Source organism: Cetorhinus maximus, chromosome 6 (genome assembly GCF_964194155.1).
Source record: "Cetorhinus maximus chromosome 6, sCetMax3.hap1.1, whole genome shotgun sequence".
Taxonomy (NCBI): Eukaryota; Metazoa; Chordata; class Chondrichthyes; order Lamniformes; family Cetorhinidae; genus Cetorhinus; species Cetorhinus maximus.
Genome location: NC_135884.1, coordinates 27992063 through 28011523, shown reverse-complemented (window position 1 = coordinate 28011523; position 19461 = coordinate 27992063). Strand labels below are relative to the sequence as shown.

Below are 19461 nucleotides of genomic sequence, written 5' to 3'. Positions count from 1 at the left end.
CACTGGCGTAAAAGTTGAGTACCACAGTCACTTTCATGGCCACCAGCAGTAGATGCCCTCCAGATCCCTGTGGTGTCAAATCTTGCAGCAAGTGGCCTACGTGACCGACCAGTTCCTTAGACATGCGCAGTCTTCGGCGACACTGGATTTCAGTCAACTGCAGGAATGACAATACCATCCATATACCCTGGGTCTAGCGAATCACGTACGAGCGACAGCTCTCTGTGGATCATCAGCTGCGTGTGCAGCAGGCCCTGCCGCACTTTAATCTTGAAGGAGGTGCTTCTCCCTTTGCTAAGCCAGGCGCCTCCACTGCTCTCTTCTTCTTCCCTGCTCCCTGTAAGCCATGAGGCATCCCGTTAAGTCATGGTTCCATGATCCTAGTGTTCTCTTCCTGCAGGGTCAAAGGAAGTGTGTCTTAAGAACCTCTCTTGGTTAAGTCTGAAGGCTCCCTCATGCATGCAGGAGTGTGCTGGACACCACTTAAATGGCCAGTATGTAGAGCGCTTCGTGGCTGTCAGACCGCCCCCCCCCCCCCTGCCCCCGCAACCGGAATGTGCTTGTGTTCAGTCTGCTGCCTTGCCCCCCCCCCCACCCCCCCCCCCACCCCCTGGCCTCACCTGCATTGGAGCTCTTGCCCGGAACCGCATTTGCCCCCCCCCCCCCATCCCCTAATTGAGCGGCACTTCTTCCTTGATGTCCTAATGTTCGCGAGCGTTGCGCAAGGTTGTGTGCACTCACCTCTGAATTCCCCTCGAAGTTCAGGTCGCCAGTTGCACGCCTTTTAAAGGCAGTCGTGAAGCTCACCGTTCTGAAGTCAAGCCGATGTGAGCAGTAAATTTGATGTGGGAGGATGATTCCGGCAAGCAGGGCTTATAATGAGGTGCCAAATTTTTAAATTAAGTTCCCGATGTTTGGTGGTGGGAAATGTGACCCACCATTGACGGGTGGAGCGGATGATCACATACTGGTTTCACGACAGTGTAAAACCGATTTTTGGTCTTCTCGCCATATTGTTCACTCACGCCCGCCATGACGCCCACTGGCGACGGGACTGGACAATTCCACCCCTAATCACTAAGGAGATATTAGGGCAGACAATCAAAGGCTCAAAGAGTTAGGTTTTACAGAGCATTTCAAAGGAGTAAAAAAGGGTAAAGAAGAAGAGAGGTGTAGGGAGGAAATGCCAAAGCTTAGGGCCTCAGCAGCTAAAGGCACAGCCACCTAAGCTGGAGTGATTAGTAGAGCACGAGGCCATAAATAGAGGAGCGCAGGTATCTTGGAGGGTTGTAGGGCTGGAGTAAGCCATATTTCTGCTTTAAAATGTTTGTGGAGTGTAAAAGTTGAAGTCTAATGGTAAGGAAAAGCTACAGATGCTGGAAATATGAAATAAAAACAGAAAATGATGGAAATACTCAGCAGGTCAGCCAGCATCTGTGGAGAGAAGAAAATTTGGATAATGTTTCCAGTCAATGTCCCTTTGTTAGAAATGAGGAACGGCCATTGCTCTGAAACATTAACTCTCATCCTAGGCCCAGCCATCTTCAGCTGCTTCATCAATGACTTTCCTTCCATCATAAGGTCAGAAGTGGGGATGTTCACTGATGATTGAACAATGTTCAGCACCATTTTCAACTCGTGAGATACAAAATGCAGCAAGGCCTGGACAATATCCAGGTTTGGTCTGACAAGTGGCAAGTGACATTTGCACCACACAAGTGCCAGGCAATGGCCATCTCCAACAAGAGAGAATCTAACCATCGCCCCTTGACATTCAATGGCATTACCATCACTGAATCCCCCACTATCAACATCCTGGGGTTGCCATTGACCAGAAACTGAACTGGTAGCCACAGCATTTATATGGCTAGTCAAGAGCAGGTCAGAGGCTAGGAATTGTGCAACGAGTAGCTCACCTCCTGACTCCCCAAAGCCTGTCCACAATCTACAGGGCATGAGTGAGCAGTGTGATGGAATGATCTCAACTTGCCTGGATGAGTGCAGCTCCCACAACACTCAAGAAGCTGGACACCGTCCAGGACAAAGCAGTCTGCTTGATCGGCATCCAATCTACAAACATTCACTCCCTTCACTGTCAATGCACAGTGACAGCAATGTGTACCATCTACAAGATGCACTGCAGAAACTCACCAAGGCTCCTTAGACAGCACCTTCCAAATCCACGATCACTACCATCGAGAAGGACAAGGGCAGCAGATAGATGGGAACACCACCACCTGGAAGCTATCCTCTAAGTCAGTCACGACCCTGACTTGGAAATATATCGCCGTTCCTTCACTGTCACAGGGTCAAAATCCTGTAACTCTCTTCCTAACAGCACTGTAGATGTACCTACACCACATGGACTGCAGGTGTTCAAGCAGGCAGCTCACCACCACCTTCTCAAGGGCAATTAGGGATGGGCAATAAATGCTGGCCCACATCCGATGGATGAATAAAACATTTTCCTCTATCCACAGATGCTACCTGGCCTGCTGAGTATTTTTCTGAAATTGTATGAACTGCTTTACAGGTGTTGCATTGAATCTGCATTATTACAGAATTTGTGCTTATTTAAGTTTGTTTGTAATTTGCAAAGTCAGGTAGATGGGTGTAAATGTGAAACAAATCTTCATATTTGTTAACACATGTTCATATATCAAGTGCAATAACTGTACATGTTTTTATTTTCCAGGAAAACGGCTAAAGAAGGGTATGGCAACTGCTAAACAAAGACTTGGGAAGATACTAAAAATACATAGGAATGGAAAACTTCTTCTGTAAAGTTAGGAATGAGGAATATTTTCAGTTAAAATGTATTGGCCTGACACTAACGCTGTTACATGTGTGACATAACGTTAACACATTTTAGATCATTCCAGGTTAGAGAGAGTGTCCATTTAAACTGTATCCACAGACCTTTCTCAGTGAGAGTACGGTGCTTTTGTATGGTACTCTAGCAGGTTGGTTCCACTTGGTCTGTAGCATAATTGGAAATGCTTGTTAGTGGCATTCAATTTCTATCAAAGATGGCAGAGTAATTCAGCCAAATCTTCTGTTGGAGTATCTTTTCAGCATTAAATTACAGGTGGTGAAAGAATAAATGAATCTGGAAATACTACAATTTTTTTGAAGAACGTCGAAAACAAATTTATAGGGAAGGTAGTCCTTACGTGCACAGGAGAGGGTATTACAGAGTACAGTAATAAACTGCTGCCTTTAACCTGAGTAAATGGATACTGTTTCTATAAACTTGTTTCTCAGGCAATTCCACATTTCAGATTTAAAGGAACATTTAAAATGTTTTTTTCATACTATACAAAACCTGTAAATATGGTCAAAATACTAATCTTTATTGCAAAGTACCTTTGAGTTACAACTCTATGTACCCATTGCTCTATTACCTTTTTTACTTTTCATCTTTTATGATAAAAATGTTGTTTCTTTTTGGTTTGCTCTTATGATAATGGAACTTATTTTTTATAAAAGGCATTGCCTGAAAAACAAAGACATTACTTTGTGTGGCCTTGCAAAAATAATCACTTGTAAGTAGTCACAGTACATCAACAAAAGTAACACATTATAGAGAGGCTTTGTAAATAAGGTAACACTTTTGTTCTATATGAGCTTATTATTTTCAATTTTGCATTATAATGCAATATGAAGTATTTTTGGTCTTAACTGGTGAAGTGTTTGTGTCTACGTGACTTACTTGTAATTTATTAATATTTGTAGCTTTTTATATTTATACATTTCTTACACACTTTTTTTTTACATTTTTCAACTACTTGTGATGTCTGCTTTTTCCTGAATTTGTTACATAAAATCTGGTCTTAAGGGGACTTTTTTTCTCTAAATCATTGGTGAAACAAAGTTACACAATTTTTGGCCTTTTATGTGGTATAATAATCCTGCCATACAACCTGTACTTTTCTTCTATGTATATTTATAATTTAGATAGGTAATTAGGCAGTTCTTTATGAAAGCCATTCCTTTTTACCTTGTCTAGTTGAGTTATAGCTACATTGACATTTTTTATTATATACAAACTTTATTTTTAAGAAATAGTTTCTGTATAGGATTAGCTAAAAGCTTAAAATAGTATTTAGTTCATTTTGGTCACAAATGTGTGTTAACTATTTTGATTTGTATGTGTCATTTTAACATTTGATATCTTTTTATGCTGCACATCCAAATCATCAGCTATAATGATATCTCTTTATGTTGTAGAAAAAAAAGCTCTCAAAGAGATTTATATCAGTGAGTGAAACATTGAGTGAGAAAGGCTGCAGTTAAAATTAACAGTGAACCTCAGGAATAAAGTAAAATAGGTTCCAGCCGTCAGTGCACCTTTTGAATCTCACAATATCTTGTATATGGATTTTCTTGGATACTTGGCATTGTTTTTGATAAATACACCTTTCAATTTTAAAACAGAAGCCTGAATGCTTTTAGTAAAAGACATGAAATATATATTAATCATCTCAACATTTTTAACGGTTTTAAAGCTACAATGTGTATCGTATTGATGCTTAAAGCATTTTAGACTCAAATTGAATTAGTCTTTTTAATGTCTGAACATACTGCAACTTCATTTTAAAATCCTTTGTAGCTTATTAAGAAAATAAAGTATTTATGTTACAAAGTAGCACTCATGGCCCCAGGAAGAGGGGCATTATGATTTAATAAATTGCATTTGTTGGAAGTGCCAGTACCACAGTTTTGACGTTGAAAGCTGCGGTATTGAAGTTTGAACTGACCTCCAGAAATCAAAAACCACCTGAATTCATGTTGCATGCATCAACATAAAATGAGACTATGTGGAGGAGTAGGTTAGACACACTATCCTTTCACTACTTAAATTCAGCCTATGTTGAAGGAAATACAGATTCTTCTGGTTGTCAGCTGTAATGGTCCTATGTGAAATAAGTTTGGGATGTTTTGACCTAATTCATAGTGAATGTAGGCCCACAGCAAAAAGCAGCCCTTAAATTGGTGCCAGTAGGTCACCTGCCACACTTTCAGAACAGCACTCCTTACTATACCAGGATGAGAGACAACTGGTGTGGGAAATGAAAACTTCACATAAGCTGTGCTATGTTAACGTTGGGGCAGAATAGAGAGAGCTTTAAAAATATCCAATTTCCTGCCGTTAACTTCCTTTGTTTTGATAAGTGCAAAAAAAGGCGTGATAATAATTGTAAATGTTCAGTTAATACATACGGACTACACAGTAGGAGAGGTGAATTAATTAAAAGGAGTAATATATAGATATACAATGATTATTTTAATTCAGTTCATGCAAGCCGGAATGAAGAAATATTGTTTAACCAAAATGTATATGTATTGAATTATACTTCAGTAATGCAACCTAAAATACAAAATTGCAGATTTAACCATCTCTGTTGTTGCTGATAGCAGCTGATCTTACTTGGTTATATATTTGGTTGCATTTGACAAAAACCTGCAATCATTTATGTAGTCTGCACACATACTGAGAAAGAAAACCTGTGACAAGCAGCACTCTGCTGTCCACTGGTTTTTCACAGCTTTTTTTCTATTTATGTTTGATCCGTTTTGCCATGGCATAATATGCAATAAACTGGAAATGGGGATTATAAAGAAAAAAAGGCTTTCTTCTTCCGAAGTTGTGAAAGTATGCTGTTTATTACTGTGTAATACAGTAGGAAAACATACTTACTGGCTGATAAAGGATAGATCAGTGATAGCCACTCTATACTTTGCACCATAGTTCATGTTTTGTATTCAATTTTTAAAAGTTCCACTGCACTATAAATTACAACAGAAACACTTCTTACATTTTTATTTTAGCTACTATTATTAATGTGTACATTGTCAATAAAGTAAATAACCTGTATAGAATGTTTTAAAACTGTTAAAAATAAAATCTACATAACGCTTCTGTTTCATGAGCCTCTTGCCTATTCACTTCCAGATATATTTTTGAAATGCTAGTCAGCACTGTTCAATGGAATGCCATTTTTTTTAACAACAGTGATGGTGAAACAGTGCAGAATGTAGACAGAAGACTGCATTATTGTAAAAAAAAAGTTAGAAGTGGAGACAGTACTTTTAAGCAGCAGATTAAAGCTCTTTGGGCGGCATTTTATGGCCTCTCTCTTAGCGTGTTTGGAGGTGGGGGGTGGGGGTGGGGGGGCATCTAATCAGGCAGGAGGGTGACATGCAAGCACCCGCCACCTTCCTGACTCCGCCAAAGTTAATCCAGGGCGGGAAGGCCTGTGGTCGGACTTCCTGCCCAGCCATCACTTGAAGCCCTTAGCTGGCCAATTAAGAGCCTCATTCCACTGCCGCTGGTATTAACCCAGCTGTGGGCATGCTTGTCGCCATGCGGTGTGCATGGCAAGTAAAACTGTCGGCTACTTGTGGTCTCAGGGTAGGGGTATAGGGGCTCTCCCTCGTTCAAAAGCACTTGGTGCTTGATCGAGGGACCTGGCATCGGCATCATTAGACACTGGTGATTACAAGGTTGCCCAGCAGCTCACAAGGGGCACAATCTCCACCCCTGGGGTCTTTGATCCGGGGGAAGGCCCGCCGGTGGCCACTTATGTGCCTGAGAAGTTCTTAATACCATCGGGCCTTCCTGGTGGAGGCAACACGGGTCTCTCATCAGCACTCCAGCCGGTAAGGCAAGAGTCCTGATGCCTCCATAACATCCCCTTTGCACATTGCACATGAAGATACTCTCTTTAAGTGCAAGGACCTCCCTTTATTCTTCATAATTTAATACCATCAACTGACGTATGATGTTACTCATGAGCAAAAGTAAATTATATGGGATAGACGTTAACTTCTACCACTGGGTGGAAACCTGGAGCGTAGTGGATCAGCCACCCATTACTCCTCTGGGAAGGAAAGCTTGCTGGAGCCTATAATGGATGGCCTATCATAGTGCTAGTTTTCCATCTGGTGTTGAAAGTTATAATTTCCCCATTTCTCTTGCTGTAAGGTTCTTGGCCTATCCTCTAATGATTTCTGTTTGCCACTCTTCTTCTGGGACTTTTTCACTTTGTTATCTTCTCTGTCTCAAACTCCTTGTCACTCTGATTTCCTTTTTGTAGAAGTCTGTCCTTTGTAACTCTCCTGTATACCCCTCTATTAGAACGACCCAATAAAAATGAAAAAGCACAATGGTATCCTTATCATCTGACAAGCCATCATCTGGAATATTAGGTGGAATTTTCTTGAACTTGTTAAATGCCAGGACAGCAGGAGCATTTTCGGGAGGGGAACCAGATTTACTAATGGGTAGCTTTAGCCATTGTTCTCTAACCCACCCTTGCCTCTGGGTTGCCTGGTCAATTAGGGAGGTTGGGCGAGATGATGCATTCTGTCAAAGGAAGGATTTGTAATGAAAGGGACCCCAGCATGGGTTAGAAGAACTCAACAGCACTTCAATTTTTGAGGCTGCGGTAACCACAAGAATGGAAAGGAGATTTGTGAAGGCTGTTCCCCAGGTGTCTCACTTATATCTCAATGTGGGATCGGAGGGACTGCAATGAAGTGATCTCTCCCAAGGATGGGAGGAACAGGAAAACCTCTCCAATCAAACAGGTGTGTGATCAAGGAAGTCAGCAGCAGGCATGTGGTTCCTCCAACCTGGAGACAGCGGCCCAGGAGGAGGGTGGGAAAGGTGAGTTGCAGAGCACTCTCAGGTGCCAGGCCCCACACTCTGACTTTCCCACATCTGCACAGCACTCCTCAGGTCACCACAACTTGCAGCTCCACTCCTCTTCCTGCAGGCACCTCACATCCCCATCTAAACAGCCAATACTCACGCTCACCTTCAGCCAATTGCACTGTTGCACCCATGCCTCACTGTACCCTCCACAGATGTTATCCTTCTCTCACCTCCACAAAAGTTATTATGCACTCATTCCTCTCCGCTTTCTCTCCTTGCAGGAGAATAGAACACACAAGTTGGCAAGAGGCAGACACCTGGTGGTGGGGGGTGATGATGTTTCTACAGCGACAGGCACCTTGATGGCCACTGGCAATGTGTGGCTACTTGTTCCATAGAGATGGAGGTCTTATTCCAGGAGGCTACAGATGTCAGCAGTGACCTGCCATGAAACATGTGAACATACAAATTAGGAGCAGGAGTAGGCCATTTGGCCCTTTCAAGCCTGCTCCGCCATTTCATAAGATTGTGGCTGATATGATTGTGGTCTCAAATCCACATTCCCGCCAGCATGTGATACTCTTTGACTCCCTCGTTCGACAAGAATTTATTTACCTCTGCCTTAAAAATATTCGATGACTCTGCCTCCACCGCCCTCTGATTCACAACCCTGAGAGAAAAACTTCTTCCTCACCTCCATCTTAAATGGGTGACCTCTTATTTTTAAACTGTGTTCCCTAGTTCTAGTCTCTCCCACAAGGGGAAACATCCTTTCAGCAACCACCCTGTTAAATCCCCTCAGGATCCTATATGTTTCTATAAGACCACCTCTCATTCTTCTAAACTCCAATAGATACAGGCCCAGCCTGTCCAACCTTTCTTCCATAAGGCCTGGGCCTATTGAGGCACTGGTATTGAGACATGTTGAGAGAGCTCATCCTCTGCCTGTAGACCCTGTGTTAGGGGGTCTCGCCTGCTTCCAGCTGAATCTCAGTGTCAATGTCCTCTGCCCAGCTGATGGGGGGCATGTGGCTGAGGAGAAGACAGTTGCTGGTACTGCTGTTGGTGAGGTGTGTTTATTGCTCTTAACCCTCACCAGAGGTGAAAGGTGCAGCTGCATAAGCTACCCCTGTGCTGTACTGAAGGCTGGCATCAGGCACCACCAATCATGCTGACCTTCCCCCAAACCCACTGTGATCTTGCCCCCACCCCTTGGCAATCACTGACTCCCATGATTTTGCTACGATCCCACAGCAATTAGCGACCTCCCTTCTCTTCCCTTACGTAACTTACCACCCCACCTCCCACCATAATCTGTCAGCTTTAGAAAATGATCCTCGAGTGCAATGAACCTTGCACAAAGCAGCAGTCTATCTGCATGGTGAACCGTTACTGTAACTTAGTTAGACTGACTTTGGCCAAATTAGTGTGCTGTTGGGTTAAAATATCAACATTACTCAAATTACATGTGTTTTTAAACTCAGTATTCTAGAATCTATATTCATCAGCTTTTTTTTTGATGATATCACAAATAAAAATAATTATACCTATGTAATGTAGCTTTGTAGCAAAATAACTGTCACGACTCACTGGGGATAGTGCGCTGTAATACCAAGCCCCACTGTTCCCCGAGCCATGACAAATGTGAAAAGTTTGACCAAACACCAGATTGCCCCAATTCTACCAAACTGTTTAATTTAGGTTAACAGAATATGAGCACCAGGTTTGTAAACTTAATAAATAAATAAATAACTGTTTATTGAACAAATTGTCTTTAACTAGAGGCAAAAGAAAGAAATATGAACTGCTAACTTCTAACACTATAACTTAAACTCTACCCCCTTCTTAAACCCCTGTACACACACACACACACACACACACACAAGACACACAAAACATGGATTTTAAGGGTGAGATAAAATAATTCAATAACACCAATCCGGAATACAGGATTTGACGGGTTGATTTTAATCGATGTCTTCCAAATTCCTTTCAGTTCTTATTGAAGACACAAGGTGGTCTTCCAGCACTTTCAATATTTAGTTCACTGGTTGAGAACTTGCTTTTCAATGTCTCTAACAGTGATTTTCCCCTTTTTCTTTTTACAGCGGTTTCCTCAGAGAGAGAGCAGATTATAGAGGTATGAGGAAAATAGATTTTAGATGTTTTCTCTTTGCAGGCCAGGAGCTTTCTGCTGCCCTGCTCTTCACATAAAATCTTGGTCACCTGGTCAGCAGCCAATAAAATGCTGTTGTCAGGCAGCTCCCTTGGTCCAGGACTCCTTTCCAGCAGCATCCTGTCTTTCATGGCACACACTATTCCAGGACTGCAACGTTGTATATATATCTCTCATCCTGTCCCAGTAGACATGTCTTTCAACCTGCAGCCACTGTAATTCTAATCCACAGAGAATAAAAAGATATGTTCCTTACACAACTGATGGTACTTTACAAAGCTGTGGATTGAATACTGAGTAGGAATAGGGAGATGGTTCGAGAGAGGTTTTGGGGAGACCTTTGAAGGTGGAAAGTGTCCGGCAAGATGAAAGAATTTGGGGAGACAGTTCCGGAGAGCAGCATGACGATGGTTCGAAGCTCAGTCACTGCTTGGGGCTTGGGGGATGGGTGTGGAAGGACAGGGAAATACTCAAATGGAAAAGCTGTGAGCTGGGACAGTGTTGCAGAAATAGGATGGAAGGAGGCTACAGAGCAATTTTGAAATCATTGGAGTGAGGATAGTAGTCAATGAAGATTCACATGATAGGCAAGTAACACTCTATATTGTGTAGGTGGAACCACGTTCAAAACTATAGAATCATTCACAGTTTCCCACAGCACAAATAAAACATGACAATGGATGATGGAATGCTGATCAATATTCCTTTACTATTTCTGCCTGCCTGTTATTCTACGTTTTATGAGCATCATTTATCAGGGTAACATCAACAATAAATAAACACATTTTCCTGGATGATGTTCCTACAGCTCAGTAGTTATATGCCAGATGATGATCTACAGTCCTGAGCACAGAGACAGTTCAGCAGCACTAGAAACTCGAAGCATTGTCACCAGACTCATGGGCTGGAATAATACGGGATGGGGTGGGGGGGTAGATAGCATGCCTCCCCGGGAACCACTTTGGCGCGGAGACGACACGCTCCATGCTGAGCAGCCCTGCAGCAATAAAGCACTGCGAGGCTCCTTAATGAGGGCAGAGTGGGACTTCCAATCTGATTGGCCAGCAGCTCCCTCAGTCCCAGCAGTGCCAGGAAGGCACAGTGGCAGCTGCTGGGACTGCAGGTGAGGAGTGCAGCCCAAGGTCTAGGATCCCCGGAGCAGGGAAGTCCTTGGCCCAGGAGGGTTAGAGTAGGTTAGGGAGAGGGGCAGTTGGGGGGGAGGGCTTGCATTTAAGGGAGGGAGTGGATAAGTCTAAGGGGGGCCACCCCATGAGTGGCAAAGGGCAGCCCCCGAAGAGCCACCCACCACTTCCCATCCTTTAACCATTTCAGGTTAAAAGTCAGGCTTCTCGCTCCTGCCCTGCTGCCCACACCAAACATTTTATGGCGTGGGCAGCGTATTATTAGGGTTAATAGACTTGATAACAAGCCTAATTGACCCTTAATTGTTGATTTAAATATGTCGAGTGGGCTGTGGAATTTGGGTTGGCAGCAAGGGCAGAGAGGGTGGCTTTCAGCAAGACCCCTCCTCCTCGATGCCGGGTCCCTCAATCAGTCACTGAGTGCCTGACAATGAGGGACCTCTCTTGGGGGCCTGCAAGCAACACTTGCATGGGTTTACTTGTCATGCCCCCACATGGTGAGGCCCTTGCGCATCACTGGGTTAATATTTAAGGGCCTCAATTGGCAGCAGGCAGGAAGGCTGTCCACCGACTGTCCCGCCACTGATTTAAACAGGTTAGAGGCAAGAAGGTGGTGGCATCCCTGCCCAGTAACATCCAGCCTGATTAAATGCAACCCCCCCCCCACTTCCCCTGGCCCCCGCTCCCACCACATTTGTCCTTTCTTGAGGCAGCAACTCAATCAATCTTTAGGACTACTATATACATGCAAGTTAATTGTTTCACATTTACTTACTTTAATATGGAGCCTGGAGAAGTCTGACCTCACATTTAAAGATTGTGGGTTGTTGCTTCCCCACGTCCCCTCCCTGAGAGACATTACCTCTGACCTCTGGCCTCTTCTCCTGAACGTCAATCCTCTCCCTAGCCTCCTCTACCCAACCCCAGCCTCCAACTCCAGCCTCCATCCCGACTCCTAATTCTTACCCTCCAGCATCTGAAATCAGTCGTTGGCCTCTAACTCTGACCTGTTTTCACTTACAGGAGGACTGCAGGGTTGTTAGCAATGGCCTGATCTTATCTCCTCCCCATTGCCTAGCTGTTCACAACACGCTGCTCATATCATAATGAGACCCCAAGCCCTGTGTCTAAGGTGCCTCAGACCTCACCATTTTTGCACAGCTTAAGGCCACAATCTTTGAAAAGTGGTAATTAACCATAAGTTGTTGTGGAAGTGACTTTAACTATATCTGCCATTAGTTAGACTTGCTTTGTTCCTTTAATCTGAACGATATTTTGCACTGTGCAAATTGCAGAAAATGAGCTGAAAAACTCAGTGAGGAAAACCATGGAATCTGCAACCTGAGCAAACAGACCAAGCACAGTGTATCCCCTTAACCAATCAGATTGAAGGATTGTGAAGTTAACAGTTCCAGGATGGAGACGGAATTGTAAACTAGAGCGGCTGAATTCAATGTCAAACATGCACAGAAAGAAATAATGAGGCAGAAAGAAAAATTTGGATTAGAAGATTAGCAATTAGCATATCACTAAAGGAATCTCTTGACAGCTAATCCAGGTTTAATTAAATGTGCGCAGAGTAACTCCAAAACAAACTTTCTGTGGCAAATTTAGTTCATATCTACTGTGCAAAATGCAGTAACTTCACATTGCTCATTGCATTTCAATGGTGAATCAAAATGGTGGTTAAGCAGCGTAACTCAGACAGCAAATTTTACATTTCCGAGTTCAACCTCACATCGGCCCTCACATGAAATTGCTGTAGCATTTGCAAAAAATAATAGCAAGTGCTATTAGCCCCACCATTATTATGACAGTGATTTACAGACCGTTAAACCCTCACTAGCTATTCAGATGGATGTAAAAGATGCAATGGCACTATTCAGGGAAGAGGAGGAAGCTCTTCTGATGTCCTGGCCAACATTTATATCTCTGTTAAATCTACTGAAAACATATTAAATGTTCATTTATTTGCTGTTTGTGGGACCTGGTTGTGTGCAAGTTAACTGCTGTGTTTGCCTACAAAACACACAATTACAATTCCAATATAATTAATTGAAAAATTATATAGGACATCCTAAAGAATGAAAGATGCTACCTTAATGCAAGTTCTTTCTTTTTAAATCCAATAAACTGTTTTAGGTAAACTGCAAACAAGAGTCAGAATAATCTCAATTTCCAGCTCAGGATCCTTCCTGGTCTTCCTGAGTTGATCCTAAATTACTGTTCTCTGTGCCTTCAAAATCTCCTCACATCAGCATGATCTGTTGCTCTCAGTTGTGATAGGCATGTGAAGGAGATTGCTGCAAAAGGTTGAGAATATTTATTTCAAAGATTTCCTTCGTCAATCCTGTCTGTTGTGTTAATTTTTCCTCATGATATCTATGAAGAGGCAGAAAGTATACTACACACCCAAGTTAAACAGGAGATGTTAACAAAACCAGAAGTTGAGTAGCTTTTTTTATTTTTACTCCATACTCCTCAAGAAGACACCTGAGTTTAAGATTGCCCTATTCAAATCTGATTGTTGAACTCTTCAACAATGCATCAGTGCTTTAAGGTTGTGGAAACACGTTAAAAGCACCATTTGGTACGTTTTACCCTGGATACTAGGCCCTTGGTCTTCAATAAACTGTTTATTTCTGAAAACTCCTCAGTTTCCTTTCCAGTTTACTCATCCAAGCATTCTCACAGGAAATGGTCAACTAGTTAGCCTTCAAGGAATTCAACAATCCGCAATTTATAGGGAACGTGCAAAGGTGTAAATTGGACACTTCATTAAGGAAGGTATTAATAGGAAGCTATATTATAATTTGCTCATTATCTCTTCTGCCAGAGGACACACTGGGATATTTGTAGCTAGTTGATATTTGGATGGAGGCAGAGGTGCTATGGAAAAACTATAGCACATAGCAATGGGATTTTCTGAAAGTTATATGCCCTGATCCAGGCCTTTACATGAACACCTACAGCTCTTTTTCTCTGAAATACATTCTGTCGTTCACTTTGTGGAGGAAATGTCAAATAGTTTGAGACTGACCAATATGATTATAGTGGCTATAAGATTGATACATGCAAGTATTTAAACTTAACAGAATAGGGAAAGAATTGATGTTACCTGCTGCTATTCTGGGTAAGGCCCAATACTTCACTTGACAGTTGCCCATCAAAACACACCTTCCTTCGTTGCCTTGACTTCACACTCTGTTGGCAAACTTGGCTTTGCTTTTAAACTCAAGGAAGGAGGAAGCTGAAACTGCATTCTTATCTCCTGGACACTCAAGTATACCCATTCCACCTCCTCAACCATCACAACTATAGTTAGCACCTCTATCCAACAGATAATGACCATTCTGTTGTTTGTTTGACTATTGCTCAATTTAACCTAGCTTTTCAAAGGAATATGAGAAAATTAAGATCATTCCAGATTTTTACAATGTTTCATTAGGTGCTTCCATTATTTTTCTAACCAATTTGACATTGAGCCCTCACATGGATGTTGCTAACCCATTTTCTTGTTCCTGCTTCCCCAGTATGCCGACTAATCTCTAATATTAGCATAATCAGGACAATGACCCCCGATGTGGTCAGTTTTTGACCTCTGTCAGCCATGTGTGGTTTTAAACAGTAGCATTTTGAATAATTTACAATGCAGGATGGTTAATTTAGCCAAGCAAAAGATATTCATTTTTCTCCTATGTCCAATAATATTACAATTCTTTTGCATAAGGTAGTAATTGAGGGATTGTGCACAAACCAGAGAACTATTCTGATGCATATATCCCAACAATCAATAGCTTTTCTAACTTACTCTTCCTCCCCAGGAAATAAGTCACCTCTCTCGAACCTAACCTATTTGACAATTTTGAGATTTGCATACTTGGTTGAGGATTGGGCCATTTCAGTCCTAGGCGCAGGAAAAACAAAGTAATAAGAAGCTATTATAAACAAACAAGTAGGAAATGAACAGAGTTCTGCAACGACAATTTGAAGTTTTCGAATGGGTGTAGTGTTTTGGCACCACAACAGTTGGTAGGCTGATGAACTTGTGAACACTCTCAAACCGGATTCAAGCTTTTCGATTGGGTACCATTCAAAGCTTCAGATTTGGGATATTGGCTGGCTGCCAAGCCTGTAGCCATGCTCCTGATTCTGCCCCCTATTCCTGGCATTTAACCTGCCAAAGCAGGCCTTCAGCAAGAGTGTGGCCAGACCATGTTAAACCTGAGACAACTAATTTTGGTGACATACCAGACTGGACAGATGCCCCACTTGTCCTGTGCCCATGTAAAAAGAGAAGAGAAATATCGGACAATTTTCTGTGATGTTCTCCACTCTATGGAATTTGGACATTGGGGTGTAGTTTTCTTTGCATCCCATGTCAACTACTTCTGACTTATTTCTATCAATTCCTGTTTTGCAGGACAGTTTTTATGGATGAAGTCCATACCTAGTTACATTGTGGCATCAAGTGTATACAGATAATTTGTTTTGTAATGTAGTTAATGTTTGTTAACAATGTTGTCTGGACAGCACATCGCGCAAAGTACACTATTTTGGCCCCATTAATGTTGCTGCTTTTCATCTGGAATTATTAAAGATTAAAAGCAATGAAGCTTATGTCCACTAGATGGAACCAATGTGACAGAATTCAGTGAAAATTGACTCAGAAAAAATGAATGACAATTCCTGGAGTTCATAGAGAGCTAAAAGCTTTTCACTTAAATATTATACTTAAATCTTCACTGTTTATATTATTTTTTTCCCCTTGGACTAGTCATTTGCTGTTACATTACAGATGGTTTAATGTTGCTTCTTTAAATACCGATTTTTTTTCATTTTTTTTAAGTAGTCACATGTTTTCTAACATAACCATCTGCAGAAACTCCACATTTAGAAACATGCTTTCTTAAGTCCTAAATGATATTTAATTTTTCCACCATTTATTGATTGTTTGCTAAAGATCCTTGAATGTTCCACTTGCAACCAGTCCTTGATGGGGTTTATCACATTGACACAGATGCAGTGACTGATAGTAACTACGAACATATGAAGTAGGAGCAGGACTAGGCCATTTGGCCCCTTGACCTGCTCTGCCTTTCAATAAGATCACAACATTGCCAATCTGAATCGCCATGATTTGTGTGTTAGGATATGCTATGAAGCAGCATATACAGAGTTGAGGCCATTTACTTTTGTTCTATGTATAAAGATTGCTGTTCATTTAATTCAATAATTAGAATGGAAGAAGCATATCTCACAATTAATTTCCAAAGCAAATATATTGAGGCAATTATTGAGGTTTTTCAATTCGTCACCTTTTGCATCCACCAATGACCTTACCACTTATTATAGGGATGGGTTTGGACTGGTTGTGCTGTTAGATTTATGGGTCAGTTCTTTTCTGGCTTTGTTTCTTAGATTTGGCTTGCCTTCTTGTTACAGGAAATGATTTTTCTACTCTCCCATAAACATACATCCTAATGCTAGAAGATTGATGATCACAGGATTGCTTAGTGTATCACCAAGTCAGATCATTAGCTTCACGCATTTTGAACTTAGTACACAATTGTGTTTGTTAACTGATCACAGCTCCAGCAAACATTTTGTCCAAGGATTACAACCAAGTAGCAGTCTTTCAGGCTGTCATGCCACTTGCAGTTCTCAGGGCTGTTGTATACCACTGTTCTTTCAGCTGGAACCAGTGTTTATAAAATGTGTAATGGAGCTATGAATTTAGCCATCATGAACAACTTAGCACAACTAATGCCACAATGATGAGGTTGTATATACATTTCCTGTAGTGTACTTGTTGAAAATATGGCTCGTTAAAATTTATAGTACTGGGAAAATAAATGTGCACGTGATCTATATTTGCAGAGAACAGCAACCAGAAACACTTAATAAATTCAGTGGTCTGTAAATAAAGGATGTCATTATTGAGGAGGTAATTTCTGTGAGGATTATATGGTGTAAAACTGTCAGGCCAGAGTGACAAGTGAATAATTATAGATTCTTGTTTCTAAGATGGCTTAGGGAGTTCCGCCAATCAGAAACTTTTAAAAAGACACAAGGACATCTCAAACAACTAATTTGTAAATTATATTCATCTCAAATAATTTTGTAGTCTATATATGTTAAGGAAATCATGTTTGTTTTCAGTTTAAACAATGGCATTTTGCCATTCAGACATAAAACGACGCTACTTCCATTAACATCAGACATGTATTTGTCATACAAAAACACCAGGATTCAAGGAATCAGGATAAACATTGGAAATGTGTTTGTGTGTCCTTTTTGTTAATGACTACTAGTGATGTGGCTAAACTTTTTAAACAGTAGAGTGGGCAAGAGCTCAGAGTATCTATTTGTTTTATGGCAGTTTAATTTATGAGTGGAATTGTCCCAGATTTGCACTAATGCTGTTGTGGGCAGGAAAAAGGACGTTTTACCCGTGGGCTGCAATGGCGGCTTTTCACGCCATATTGTCCCTTCCTGGCACGTCCTGCCCCATTAATAATGCATTCCCAGGTAACATGTCGGGTCGCTTGCAGGGCAGCCTCTAATTCACCCGCCCCGCCGTCACCTCAGGCCTTCAGTAAACCCAGTTAAAGGCCGCTGCTCCACAGGGATAGCACTCTTCAAGGGACAGGAAGCTGCTGGAAACTGATGGCTGCCAAATCGAGGAAACATGCTGCCCCCAGATTTAGCGATGCCTCCCTCAGGCACCTACTGAACACAGTGGAGACCCGCCCTGAAGTCCTTTACCCCACTCTGGGTGAAGATCAGCAAGCAAGACCGCCAATCCAGCATGGGAGGCAGTGGCATCAGTGGTAAGCGCCAACGCCCTGCTGAAAATGGATGAATGGTCTCCTCCGTTCTGCCAGGGTAAGTCATTCTTCTCATCACTCTCAACTCTCACACTCACAAACCCATCATATATCCACCGGGATCTCACTCACTGCCAGTTCAAGGGACATCACTATTCACTCTCTCACACACACACCTACATCTGCCCTGCGCATCGTGTCCTCATCCCAACCATGGCACCACTCACCACCCACACATGCCAGGTATCCCTATTATCTGGCCTGGCAGGTGTCCTGCCTACACTCTCTCCATCTGTATTCATGCAGGACAAGCTGGCACACAACAAAAGGGAGAGGTCGCAGACTGGTGGAGGAATGCTTGACTAAGGTCCTCACAGACTTTGAAAATGGAGTCATCCAGTTGGCCGGCAACGATCTGGGCCATTCCTATGCTAACGGTAAGGTCGACGGTGCTTAAACAAGTGAGAATCCAGCAGTGCAATATCCATCAGACAACCATGCCGTGAGTGAGTTCCTCTGTTCCCCAGTCCCTTGCCACACACTAGTTATTTCTCTTTGCTTTCACAGGCAGATCTGGGAAGCAGCCCATGAGCTAGGGCCTCAACTCAAGCCCGAAGGCACCTCAGAAAAAGAATCTGATAACACCATAATTGAAGACCTGTCACAGCGCTCACCCACACACTCCACCGGCACAGAGACACAAATCAGTGGGATTTATCGCTAGAGTAGTCTTGGGGTCACAATCTGGTGAGCACATTGCACTGTCTGGTCCACAGCAGGCAGCGACAGGGACTTCCCAGGTTTCTAACACTCAGAGGGCTGCTGGAGGCCAGAAGCCTGATGAGTCCAGGTCAGATGATGAGCCTCTGGACCCGGTCATGTCACAGTTGCTGGAGCTGCAAAGACAAGCTCAGGAACATCAGGAAGGGATGTCCGCTGCACTCCTCAGATTGCAAGGCACGATGAAGAAGTCCGTCTGCTTTCAGTCGGAGGTGATAGTGCCGGCGTGCCAACGCACCGAGGTCAACACTGGTAGGATGGCAGCCGTCAGGGAGACCTTGGCCCAGGACATGGTCCTGCACTGCTGCAGGGTCTGAACTCCATCGCTGACGACATAGTTGGCCTCCAACAGTGCGTACGTGGGAGGGGTGTGGGCCAGCTCGATCTCACTCCAGCTTCCCCTGTTCATCAAGGGGTCAGCCAGGGGTCCTCGGGTGCCCATAGGGAGGAGGATCAGCAGGCGCACCCCCCAGGGCCATTCACCCAGGTGACTCTGGGAGTGTCCGGCACATCCGAAACCCCAGCAGCTCCAGCTCCACAGGCTGAGGAGGGAGCCACTGCCACACAGCAGGACTCTGAAAGCAGGCCAGGGCCGTGCAGGTATCAGCCCTCCAGAGGATACCTGTCAAGGCCATCACAGACAGGGCATAGCAGTCAGCAGGCTGCCTCCACCTCCAGTGTGGATGTCGGGGGAGCACCAAGTCGTAGCGGCACTTCTGGGAAGATTCAGAAAATGTAGTTTCACCGCTTGGGCACGGGCGTTAATCACTTGTACATAACGTTAACTATTTTAAATAAACTCCCAACAACGTCTCCCTGTCTATGGCCCCTTGTTCTGATGAGCAGTGTTCATGTCAGTCTGAAGTGAAACCT

General features: G+C 43.0%; 1 protein-coding gene across 4 annotated transcripts in view; it reads left to right on the top strand.

Annotated features, from left to right (window-relative positions):
• The window catches only part of phf2 (PHD finger protein 2), a 151334-nt gene extending 145406 nt beyond the window's left edge, over window positions 1-5928 (top strand). For all 4 annotated transcript variants that reach the window (XM_078543487.1, XM_078543484.1, XM_078543483.1 and 1 more), the window contains one exon: window positions 2696-5928. In XM_078543487.1, the coding sequence (XP_078399613.1) occupies window positions 2696-2784 (89 nt within the window). In that variant the 3' untranslated portion in view covers window positions 2785-5928. The remainder of the gene's footprint in view (window positions 1-2695) is intronic.
• Window positions 5929-19461: the final 13533 nt, after the last annotated feature.